The sequence below is a fragment of the Cuculus canorus genome, chromosome 21 (genome assembly GCF_017976375.1).
Source record: "Cuculus canorus isolate bCucCan1 chromosome 21, bCucCan1.pri, whole genome shotgun sequence".
In the NCBI taxonomy this organism is placed as follows: Eukaryota; Metazoa; Chordata; class Aves; order Cuculiformes; family Cuculidae; genus Cuculus; species Cuculus canorus.
Genome location: NC_071421.1, coordinates 1,380,521 through 1,391,604, shown reverse-complemented (window position 1 = coordinate 1,391,604; position 11,084 = coordinate 1,380,521). Strand labels below are relative to the sequence as shown.

The 11,084-nt window shown below is 43.7% G+C and overlaps 1 protein-coding gene across 1 annotated transcript; it reads left to right on the top strand.

Annotated features, from left to right (window-relative positions):
- Window positions 1-705: 705 nt before the first annotated feature.
- On the top strand, window positions 706-7,514 carry UBE2J2 (ubiquitin conjugating enzyme E2 J2). The gene is made up of 7 exons (XM_054085496.1): window positions 706-927; window positions 2,763-2,893; window positions 3,110-3,150; window positions 3,971-4,073; window positions 4,187-4,325; window positions 4,732-4,812; window positions 6,213-7,514. The coding sequence occupies exons 2-7, from the start codon at window positions 2,763-2,765 to the stop codon at window positions 6,495-6,497; spliced, it is 780 nt and encodes a 259-aa protein (XP_053941471.1). The 5' UTR covers window positions 706-927; the 3' UTR covers window positions 6,498-7,514.
- Window positions 7,515-11,084: the final 3,570 nt, after the last annotated feature.

Below are 11,084 nucleotides of genomic sequence, written 5' to 3'. Positions count from 1 at the left end.
CCACGCCTCCAGCCCCCTCTCCTGCCTCTGCTCTCAGCCCTTGTCCAGAGCCTCAGCCCCCTCTCCTGCTCCTGTTCTCTGCCCACAGTCCCTTCTTCTTCTCCTTCCTTTGCCCTCAGCATCCATCCCTGACCCAGTCGAGACCCTTCTATTCCCGTCCTCTGCCCACAGCCCCATCTCCAGCCCATGCCTTCTCCTGCCTCTGCCCCAGCCCTTGACCGTGTCCCCAGCCCATCTCAACCCTGCCCTAGCCCTCCGTCCCCATCCCCTTCTCCTGCCACTGCCTCCCATCCCTGCCCCATCCCTTTCTCCTGTCCCAGCCCATCTTGTCCCTGTTCCCACCCCTGTCCTCTGCCCCTTCCAGTTCTCCCGCCTCAGGCCCCATCCCCAACTCCAGCCCTTCCTACTGCCCCAGCCCCTGTCCCTGACCCCAGCTCCAGCCCTTGTCCCCACCCCTAGTCCCTGTTCCGAGCCCTTGCCGCCAGCTCCAGCTCCTCTCCTTCCTCTGCCCCAGGCTCTGTCCCCAGCCCCTGTCCCTGTTCCCAGCCTTTGTCCCCAGCTCCAGCCACCATCCCCCTATTGGCAGTGCAGTAGCTGAACCGCTGGAGCGGGTAGGGGGGGCGGAACCGAAAACAGAACCGGAACCGGAAGCCCTGTGTGGGCGCGCCCCGGAAGCGGGGCGAGTCCCTGCCGGAAGGAGCCGCCAGCGCTGCGCCGGCCCCGCCTCGCCGGGCCGCCATCTTGGCTGGGAGCCGCGGTCGCGCCGCAGCGGGGAGGCGCGGGGGTCGCGGCCCGGCCCTGCCCTGCCCTGCCTGCCTTCTCCCGGCCTTCCTGCCCTGCTCTTCCCTCCCTCCCTCCTTCCCGTGGCCTCCGGCTGCAGCGCGGTGCGGCGTGCCGGCGGCGCAGGGCCTGCTCCAGCAGGGAGAGGTGAGCGCGGCCTGCGCGGCGGGGAGCACCGCGCGCTGCCCCCCCGGGGCTCGGGGTCCGCTCCCCGAGGCTCTGAGCCCAGCCGAGCGCGCACCGCGCGTCCTGGAGTCGTGGAGCGGGTTGGGTTGGAAGGGACCTCAAAGCCCACCGAGTCCCTCCCCTGCCATGGGCAGGGACACCTCCCACTGGCTCAGGGGCTCCAAACCCCATCCAACCTGGCCTGGAACCCCTCCAGGGATGGGGCAGCCACCACTGCTCTGGGCAGCCTGGGCCAGGGCCTCCCCATCCGCACAGGGTAACATTTCTTCCTAAGATCTCATCTCGGTCTCCCCTTTCAGCTGAAAACCGTTCCCCCCTCGTCCCATCCCTACTATCCCTGATCCAGAGCCCCTCCCCAGCTTTCCTGGAGCCCCTTTCAGCACTGGAAGCTGCTCTAAGGTCTCCCCGGAGCTTTCTCTCTAGGCTGAACAACTCGAACCCTTTCAGCCTGTCCTCATATGGGAGGTGCTCCAGCCTTTGCTTTCTCCTTGTAAATTGTATTGTCTGAAGGGCGAAATTGTCCTCGTGGCATCTGTAACAGTTGTCATTTATTTTCTGTGTTTAAGAGCTGCGTGTGCTTAGAGGTAAGGCTCTGAGGACTTTAACTATCAGTGGTTGCACTGAGTTATGTAGAACTTCTAAGTGTATTTACAGAAATTGTGAAAAAAGACGTGTTAAATGCCTTTGCTTTGAGAAGAGTTTGAATGTTTGGCCGCATACGATTGTTGCTTGTGGTTTAAATATTACTTCTTTAAAAAATAATACTTGGCTGTCTGACGTGAAGGAATAGAAAGATAGAGTTCATTATACTCATGTCAAATGCTCCTATCGTATTGTCAGTATCATCTCCTCTTTTTACACAAGCTGTTTGCAAAATCCGTCCTTTTTGTTCTCGCTTGAATTTCCACGTATGAACAAAATGACCTGGTAGTTTCTTAGGGGAAAGCGTTAAATAGCAGTTATTAATTGCTCTGTGTTCTGTAGGTGCATTGTAAGGGCTAATGCTTTCTTTGTCTTCTAAGCAGCATGGAATTTCCTTTCTCCACACTGACTTGTCTCATGTTGGATGAGGTCTTTATTTATCTGGGAGAGAATAATCTGAGAATAATCTCAGAAGTTCTGTAAATTCAACTGACACTTACGCAGGCAGCAAGTTTAATTTAAAATCCTTCTCAAAGTCAGTAATAAGATTATTGTGGGTTGTTTCATTATTTATTTTAAATAACTATATGTGTGAAACACCAAACAGATTGGAATCATGGGCAAATTTGCATAGTAGAATGGAGAAATTAATCACCTAGAAAGACTAAGCCCTTTAAAAGAGCTTTAAACAGTCATAATGTGTTCAGCCTAAACACAGGACTGGTTATTGAACAGCTCAAGTGGAGGCCTACAGGAAAGCTGGGGAGGGGCTCTGGATCAGGGAGGGCAGGAATAGGATGAGGGAAACGGTTTTAAGCTGAAATGGGGAAGATTGAGATGAGATCTTGGGAAGAAATGTTCTCCTTTGAGGGTGGGGAGACCCTGGCCCAGGTTGCTTGGAGAAGCTGTGGGCACCCCATCCCTGGAGATGTTCAAGGCCAGATTGGATGGGGCTTGGAGCCCCTGATCCAGGGTCTCCTGGGAGTGTGCTCTGTAAGATTTTGCATGATTCTTGCCACTTAAGTCACAGTAATTTAATTTATGTTTGTAAGAAAACAGTCTGTAAAGTAGATTTTGCAAAAATCTGGAGCTATGTTTGATGAAGTATAGTGACTCTGCCTCTCTTAAAATGGTATATGTTTTTTAAAAACTAGATGAGCAACAACAGTAATAAGAGAGCACCAACAACAGCAACACAGAGACTTAAACAAGACTACCTACGAATTAAGAAAGATCCAGTGCCTTATATCTGTGCAGAGCCCCTCCCATCCAATATCCTCGAATGGTAAGAATTAGAATGAACTACTCACTCATTTGTGGAGCGAACGAGATTTTCCAGGTCATCAGGTCTGACTCCCTCATTCCTACAGATTGTGTGGGAATCTTGGTTTTGGGAGGTGGAGTGTGGAACTTTGGCCAAAGTGATACTGATCTGCATTTTTATAGAGGAATTGTTTGTGTGATGGCTTTTATACTGTTTAAAATGCCTTCTTTGTCTTAGGCATTATGTTGTACGGGGACCTGAGATGACTCCGTATGAAGGTAAAAGTTCGCATGTAGCAAACGCGTGCGTGTACTTCATGTTGTGATTAGCGGTGCCCGAGTAATTACATGACTGTCAGAATGGGCGAAGTATGACTACTGGGAATAACTCTAAAAACTTTTAGCACAGTTTCGGTGCTCTGTGATAGGTTGTTGAAAAGAAATTGTGGTGCCACTGTCTGTTAGTGAGTTCTGTTATCAGCCATTCTATCAAAACCACGTTTGGGTTAACCTGAGGACAGATAACTTTATGTTAAATAATTGCTAAAGGTCTCAGAGCAGATAACTCACTTTGTGTGAGTGTATGTGACAGTCAGAGATAATTTCAAAATCCCATTTTCTTACCATATAAGTGCTCTTACTGAACAGAGACATATATTCTCTGTATGAATTTCTCTGATGAAAGTGAGGAACTTAAAAGCCTTATTAATTTCTGATAGTCATACGTTTCACAATGTCTTCTGGAGCCTCTCACAAAGTGAGATGCTTCATAGGGTTGCATTTAGTTAGCTGCCTTTCTGGAAAATGAACCTGTTTGTATTGTACTAAGTACACTTTGGCTGGTTTTCCTTAATGTACTGCAGACTTGAGAACAGAAAGTACTGTTTGTACTTCATGTGTGTGACAGAATGGACTCCAGAGTAAATCTGCTGTGGGTTGATTTTTCCTGCGTTTTAGAGGCACGGGGTGATGTGTTTGTTTTCTTTAGTATGAGGGGGAGGAGAAATCAGATAAAGGGTTTTATTTGGCCCATTTTGAATAGCAGCTTGGGACTTTGTCTTCATGCAAAATAAGTAATTCATCTCTTTATGTAATACAGGTGGCTATTATCATGGGAAACTAATATTCCCCAGAGAATTTCCTTTTAAACCTCCTAGTATTTATATGATTACACCTAATGGAAGGTTTAAGTGTAATACAAGGTAAGGATTTTCTTCTAACCCTTAAGCAATTAACACCATTTTAGCAATATACATAAAGTGTAATAATTGTAATGGCAAAAATAAACCACACTGCCTTTTTTATCCTTTTGAAGGTTGTGTCTTTCAATCACCGATTTCCACCCGGATACCTGGAATCCAGCTTGGTCAGTCTCGACGATTTTGACAGGCCTTCTTAGTTTTATGGTGGAAAAGGGCCCCACACTGGGCAGCATAGAGACGTCGGAGTTCACAGTAAGCTCTGGGCTGTCTGATGTGCTTTTGTCAGCTTAGGGAGCATTGAATGTGACCTCCAGGTCAAACGGCAGCAGGCACTTTGATATCTCAGAAATGAATATGTTGTCGGGGAGAGGATTTCTTAGGGAACATAAAATTCCTTTTCATGAACAGTATGGTTAGGACTGTCCCCTCTGTCCTGTCCCCTCACTAGTACAGAACGCTAATCCCATAGAATGGAGAACTGAGAATATGACTTCTATCTAGAAATGTCTGTTGTAGTGAATAGCACTCACAAGTATGAGGTTTTAAATATTAGAAACTATTTGGCTAGTGGTTTCCACCGTTCTTGGGGGAAATAATTGGATGTAGTATATTAACTTCGTTTATATGCAACTGCTGATAGTTTTTGTTTCCTCCACAGAAAAGACAGCTTGCTGCACAAAGCTTAGCATTTAATTTAAAAGATAAAGTCTTCTGTGAGCTCTTCCCTGAGGTGGTGGAGGTAAGGAAATTCGTCTGTGCAATACCTTGATTTCCTGTAGTTCTTCAACTTCTCTGTGTAGATCTGTAAGCCAGTTGTTTAGGACTTCCACACAGTAGCTACTTTTGTCAATCTTGGAAGCCTTTTAAAAGGCGCTTTTTCTCCGTGTGAGAACTGAAAGCTTGAATCTTGGAATGGCGCAGTTATGGTGCCAGTGTTTTAGAACTGTATAATGTGTTTTCCTGAGTTTGGGTAGGGCTCATCTGTGTTTCTGCAGTTGGTCCATTAGTATCCTAGATTTCTTTTCCCTTAATTCTCCTTTGAGATCAGACACTGTTAGATTCTTTTTACTTCTGAGATTGAGTTATATCTCTTTAGGGCGTGTATCTTCCTTGCACGACACTAACCCTGTCGGTGTGTTGATACACAATTTATAGTCACACATCGGTAACATTGAGACCTCTGGGGTTCTCTGGCCGGTTTCCACTGATGATGCTTGGTTCTAAAGGGTCTCACCTGTTACGAGTGATGAATGCTGTTTTCTGCACTCCTGTCTCAAGATGGTTCCTTCCTTATAACTCCTTAGTGAAGGAGTTCAGTGTGTTTTTCTTAGAGATAACTTGAGGTCATAAACATAGAAGCCCAGTGAGGTGAATGTTGTTCACAGGCAGAAATAGCCTTTCTGGGCAGACCGGTGAGTGTTTGTGGAACTTCAGGTTTGATTCATCTGTTGTTCTCAAAGGTATTCACAGAACTCTAGTTAAAAAACTTTTTCCCTTTATGTCTCCTTTCGGGACAGCTTTCAGGGGAATGAAAAGTTTTATCTCCCATTTGCTTTCTTCCTCACACAGATATCTGAATGGAAGGTTTTAATTATGTTTTATTATCAGTTACAAGAATGCCAGAGAATCTTAAAATACTCTCTGCAATACTGCTTAGCCAGTTCCTAAATTATGGGGAAATTCATAATAGACAACTGCTGTTGTGTTCCAAGTACAGGCAGATTTTAACATGTAATACGTAAGAGTGCTAGTTGTTCTAAGTTTCTGTGATTACTTACATTGTTTTTTTAAATAATTTTTTTTCAAAGCAAGCTGGACACGCAGACTTTCGATGAAAAAATTTCTCATTTCTGAAAAAAGGCTTCCGAGAAAACATACATGGGAGCTAAAAATAAATTTGGCCAAATGATTGTTAGTTACTGAAGCAAGTCTCTTTGAAAGCAGTTGGGGAGACTGTACAGATGTATGTAATGCAGTTAAAGTAGTTTAAAAGACCTGCTATACATATATATATGTATAAAATATATATCTTTCTCCTGAAGTTACACAAGATCTTGGGTTCTGAAATCTTTTCAAAACACCCAGTACCTTTGCCACTTTCACTTCCTTTTCATTCAGTATTCTTTTTTCTTTCTCCAGGAGATTAAACAAAAACAGAAAGCACAAGAAGAGCTCAATAACAGACCTCCATCCCTCCCTCTACCGGATGTTGTCCCTGATGGGGAAGCACACTACGGTCAGAACGGAATACCCCTTCTTAATGGGCACGTTCCGCTGGCACCTGCCAATCATCCAGGTCTCCAACAGGCCAATCGTAACCATGGACTTTTAGGCGGAGCTTTGGCGAACTTGTTTGTTATAGTTGGTTTTGCAGCCTTTGCCTACACAGTCAAGTACGTACTGAGAAGCATAGCTCAAGAATGAGAAAAGAAATCCGAGACCAAATTAGGGGTAGTTGCAGAATGAGTGGGACTCTGTGTGCATCTGGCGCTGACACTGGGATAAATATTTGTTTTACCAAGTGGCAGGTAAAACGTTGGTTGGCTCATGGGTTATGTCTGGGAAATGGAGTAGTTTCAATTAGTCAGAAAACTAAAAGTTCTGCTCGCAGATCCTCTTGTCTTCGATACTGTCTGGTAGTGGCTCACAAGTCAAAGCATTATTGATGAGACGCTAACATTTCTAGTGCTTTGATTTTTATAGCAGTTCTCCATCTGTTATTTGAAATTTGGAAATCTTAAGCAAATAAAGCTTTTTACGTCACTGAGCAGTTTTTAAAATGTCACAGTTTATGCATATCATGTTTTATTTTCATTAGGGAAGAGTCTGTACAGATATTGAAATGATTCAAGTAGAGATTTCATGTGGACTTGGTAAGGGTTTGGTTAACGTGATCATTTATCCTACAGAAGATTGCTGGTTTCTCTCTTAAATTAGAATGAACATAATTGCATATCTAGTCAGTAGTGATTAGATGAGTGGGGAAATAACACCATGTGTGTTAAATGTGTTGTCTAAATTGTCACAATGTCATTGAAGGTCTTATTTGGGCTACAAGAAATGCAGTTGTTGGCCTCTACAAAGGATTAGCAAGAAAAAGCGTTTGAATCAGTCTTTAGCAGGGAAACTCATACCCAGTATTGTATTGGATTTGTTCAGTTACAGATTTCCATTTTGGGGGGAGATGTTGTATTTGAGAGCTGTAATGCTTAATTCTGATCACAAGGTGCCACTGTTATAAAAAAATACAATAAAACTGCACACAGCAGTGGAGAGTCGATTGTGTGTTTAGAAAATCTTCTCTGGATCTCTTGGGCTCTGGCAAATGAAGTAACAAAGCCCTTGTGAAGATAAAAAGGCCAAATGAGTGAATAACAAACCAGCCTCTTCAGAGTCAACTGAATTAATCCAAAGTGTTGCTAACTGAAATAAATGCTTAAATTAGTTCTGCTTGCTCACTTGAAGATTTGCATAAACACTTAAAACCACTGCCACCAAAAACCCAAACCCGTCTAATTGATCTGAGATTCTAAAAGCTTTTTTGCTTTTAGATTTAAGTTCATCACTGTTCCCCTTCAGAAGATTGAATTACCAATGTTTCTTCATGGGGTTACAGGGCTGTGGGTAAACACTAAAGCTCCTAGGGGTAGTTCAAAAGCCTGACTGAAATTACTACTTCAACTCTGTTTCCTTGGTTCTCTCCTACCTGTTTAATTTTATGCAAATGCTTTGTTTCATCGGAGGCAAACTTCCTGTGCCTTTCATAACAGACAGTGATGCCCAGCTGTCTGGGGAAGATCGCGCTCACTGTTAAAATTACAACAAACAGTCAAAGTTGGTAGCAGGGTAAAAAGCTCTGCATCTCACTGCGTAGTCTTATCTTGTTGTGAAGAGCCCAAATAAATATTACCTCATATATCTGAGAATGTTCTTGAAACTGTTTTATTTTCCCTTCCAGATTTGTTCTCTCTGCTTGTTCTTGATATCTTGAATTGTAAGCAAAAAATGTATTGTTAACCCATGAGCCACGCAGCTTAGAGCATCAGTAAATGTCATCAATTCTCTGCAATAGGTAGGAGTTATCAAAACTAGCAGGACAACTCTTCTAAAGAAATCATAAAGCAGTTCTTGCTGAGTTAAGGAAAGGAAGGAGGAGATGGGGTGTGTGGGGATGGAGTTTGGAAAAGGCTGGATTTTGAAACGTATTTATAAGTCTTTGATTATTTTTTTTTTATTTTGTGGTTTTACAAAATCTTATTTATAACTATTTTTTAATTTACCTCTTTTACATGCTTAATCAGCTTTTGTAAAGAAAAGCACCAGTTGTATCTATCTAGAAATGACTTGTGTTCTGTCGGTCTGGGGCTGTGCTGGAAAGGAATGCGGAGTATCGTGTCTTTCCTGCAGCAATAGGATTTTCGAGGTGGCTGCTCAGACTGATATTTCTCTCAAAGCATACAGACCTGTAGCTGAGGCTGTTCTGCCTCATTGATCGTAGTGTGATTCGGATATGTTTGTGTTCTTGCAATGCCTTTTATTGCCATTGACATCGCCTACAAACAGAAGCTTATAATTGGTTACTGGTGCTTATCTTCTTATCTTATGGAAGTTCTTTTGTCCACATAAATGAAGACAAAGGCAAGGAGACCTTGGGCATGGTGTGTTTGTGTCTTCTGTGAAATTTACCTTACTAAGGTAAAAGAACCTGTGAAATCTGAGATGTTGAATAAAAGGCATATTGCTGCGTGACAAGAAGTTGGCCTTAAACTGCACCCAAGGATTTGAAGGTGGGTCTCTTTGTTTGTAGGAGATGCCACAATTGGAAACAAAATCCCCTTTGTTTAAACCCTGGACATGCTGCATTTTTTCCTAAGATTGGTTGTATTTAAGAAAACAAAACTTCCAATTGCAGTTTCTCCTCCGTACCCTGGACTTGGGGAAAGAGTTGACAGTCGTTGCTGGTGCCGTTTAAAAGCTGGAAGCAAGAGCTGACTGAACCCTTGCACCTATGGCTTGCAAGATTTTGATACATCTCCTTGCCTTTGGTAACAGAAGATTTTTTCCCTTTTCTGTAGGTTTTACTGTTTTGTGTCTTTTAAAAGAATTTATAATAGTGTGCAGTATCTGATCTTTTTGTTACCAAAGTCATTAGATGGAGGAAACCATTCTTTGCCATGCAAAACTATTATCGTGCCCTAAAGCAGAGCATTACTTTACGTAATGAAACCAAAAGCTGTCCCTCACTATATGATACTGGAACAAACATCTGGCCCTTCGCTTTCACACTGCAATTCCATAGGTTTCTGTAAGCCTGTTACCCACATGGCAGGGGGGGATTAGGGAGTTTCTGCAGCTTGAATCTGAAAACACCTCTGTTGTTGCCTTTAAACTTCTCTTTTGATTCTTAAAATCTTGAATTTGTGTGTAGTCATAATGTTTCGCCCCCTAAGATGTCAAGGTCACGGAAGTTATTTCAAGCATGTACAGAGGAGTAGAAATGACTGCATTGTAAAGTTGTTTGTTCATAATAAACATTCATGATGAAAGTTACACTTTCTGTGGGACTGTTTTTGGGAAAGGAATCACTGGGAAGAAATGAACAGGATCTGTATGGATTAGAAAACAAACTATAGCAAAACCGCATCTCTCCCAGCTCTAGATGTACTTTTTTTTCCCTCAAGTTAGTTTGGTATCTCCTACATCAGTGGTGAAACACCTCCAGGACTGCAGGCAGTAACATGTTTTAGATCTTTTGTTTGACAATACAGTTCCTGTATGGAGAAGTAGTTCTGTAATGGCACGAATGTCACAGCTGGCACTTTAGTGCAGTACCTGTTTTCAGTGCCTACTCTGAGGTACGTGTGAGCCACTCTAAGCTGCTGTTTCACTCTTGCTGCCAACAGTGATGGTGTCCCTGAAGAAAAAAGTAGATTGGAACCTTGCTACTAACTCAGCAGTTGCTGTCGGAGTACAGTGCAGCTGCGTTCTGCTGCTGTTCCCTTAGCGTCTGTTAGGTTCTGCTAGTTCTGGGCTATCTAGACAGCTCCAGTTGTCTCCATATCTAGGAATCTTCAGCTCTGTGTAAAGCAGTAAATGTTACAAGGGGCTGCCTTTCAGGGTTTGTGTTTGGACTGGCATTCTGGTTGTGTGGATCCAAAGCATAGTTGTTTGTAATAGCAATTTCTCTGTAACTTCATGAAAGTGAGTTTTTCCTTGACTGACATCTGCCAGGGCTGAGCTGTGTCCTAATTTGTTTTATAAAACTATACATTTTCCCTAATAATGTTGGTGTTTCTGCCATGTTTTTCTTAATCAGAACAGTTCTTGTGCCTGGAGTTGTTTTGAAACTCCACTGTTTAGCTTAGTGCTTTTCATTTCGTCTGTTGTCTCCCCTTCAGGTTTTTGTAGTGTTGCATTAATGAGTAACTGGCTGTGCTGCTGTGTTCGGGATCCCTGTGGTCAGACGGGATTCCTGCTATGGGGACATCATTCTGCTTCTACCCAAGGCGCATTCTGTAGGAAAATAAAACCCCAGTGCCCCTCCAGTGACATTTGCACAAGTACTGCCGTTTGAAACTGGTGTTGATAGCGTTAAGTGGGAAACTCTCCTGCGTACAGATGGCCAAAGAAATGAGATGCTGCTCCGTCCGATGGATTCTCCAACTGGCCGTACGCACGTAAGCAGTCAGCGAATGACAAGCTGTTGTTTGGAATTACTACCTTAAGCCCTGTGCTTAAAGAGGTATTTTTCAAATGTCTCTGGATAATTTCTGCTAATGATTTGTTGCAATTAGTGGCTTATATTGCAACCTGCTCACAGGAAGACAAAGTACAAAAGGCTACAAGAAAAGCCTTGGGAGTCGCAGGCTCCGTTTCCCGGTGTTGCCTGGTGTTTCCGTGGATTTGCCAGGAGATGGCGATGCGATCCCGCGAGGTGGGAATGCTGGAAGGGAGGGGAGGGTTTGAGAGGTCTGCAGGAGGCAGCTGCAGTAGCCACGAGCTCTTGTTTTG

What these genes read in the sequence shown, in the direction of transcription:
- UBE2J2 (XM_054085496.1), top strand. Translation starts at nt 2,763, where the DNA reads ATGAGCAACAACAGTAATAAGAGAGCACCAACAACAGCAACACAGAGA. An exon ending in CCATCCAATATCCTCGAATG is followed by an intron (nt 2,894 to 3,109) that starts GTAAGAATTAGA and finishes TCTTTGTCTTAG; the next exon opens with GCATTATGTTGTACGGGGAC. An exon ending in TGAGATGACTCCGTATGAAG is followed by an intron (nt 3,151 to 3,970) that starts GTAAAAGTTCGC and finishes TATGTAATACAG; the next exon opens with GTGGCTATTATCATGGGAAA.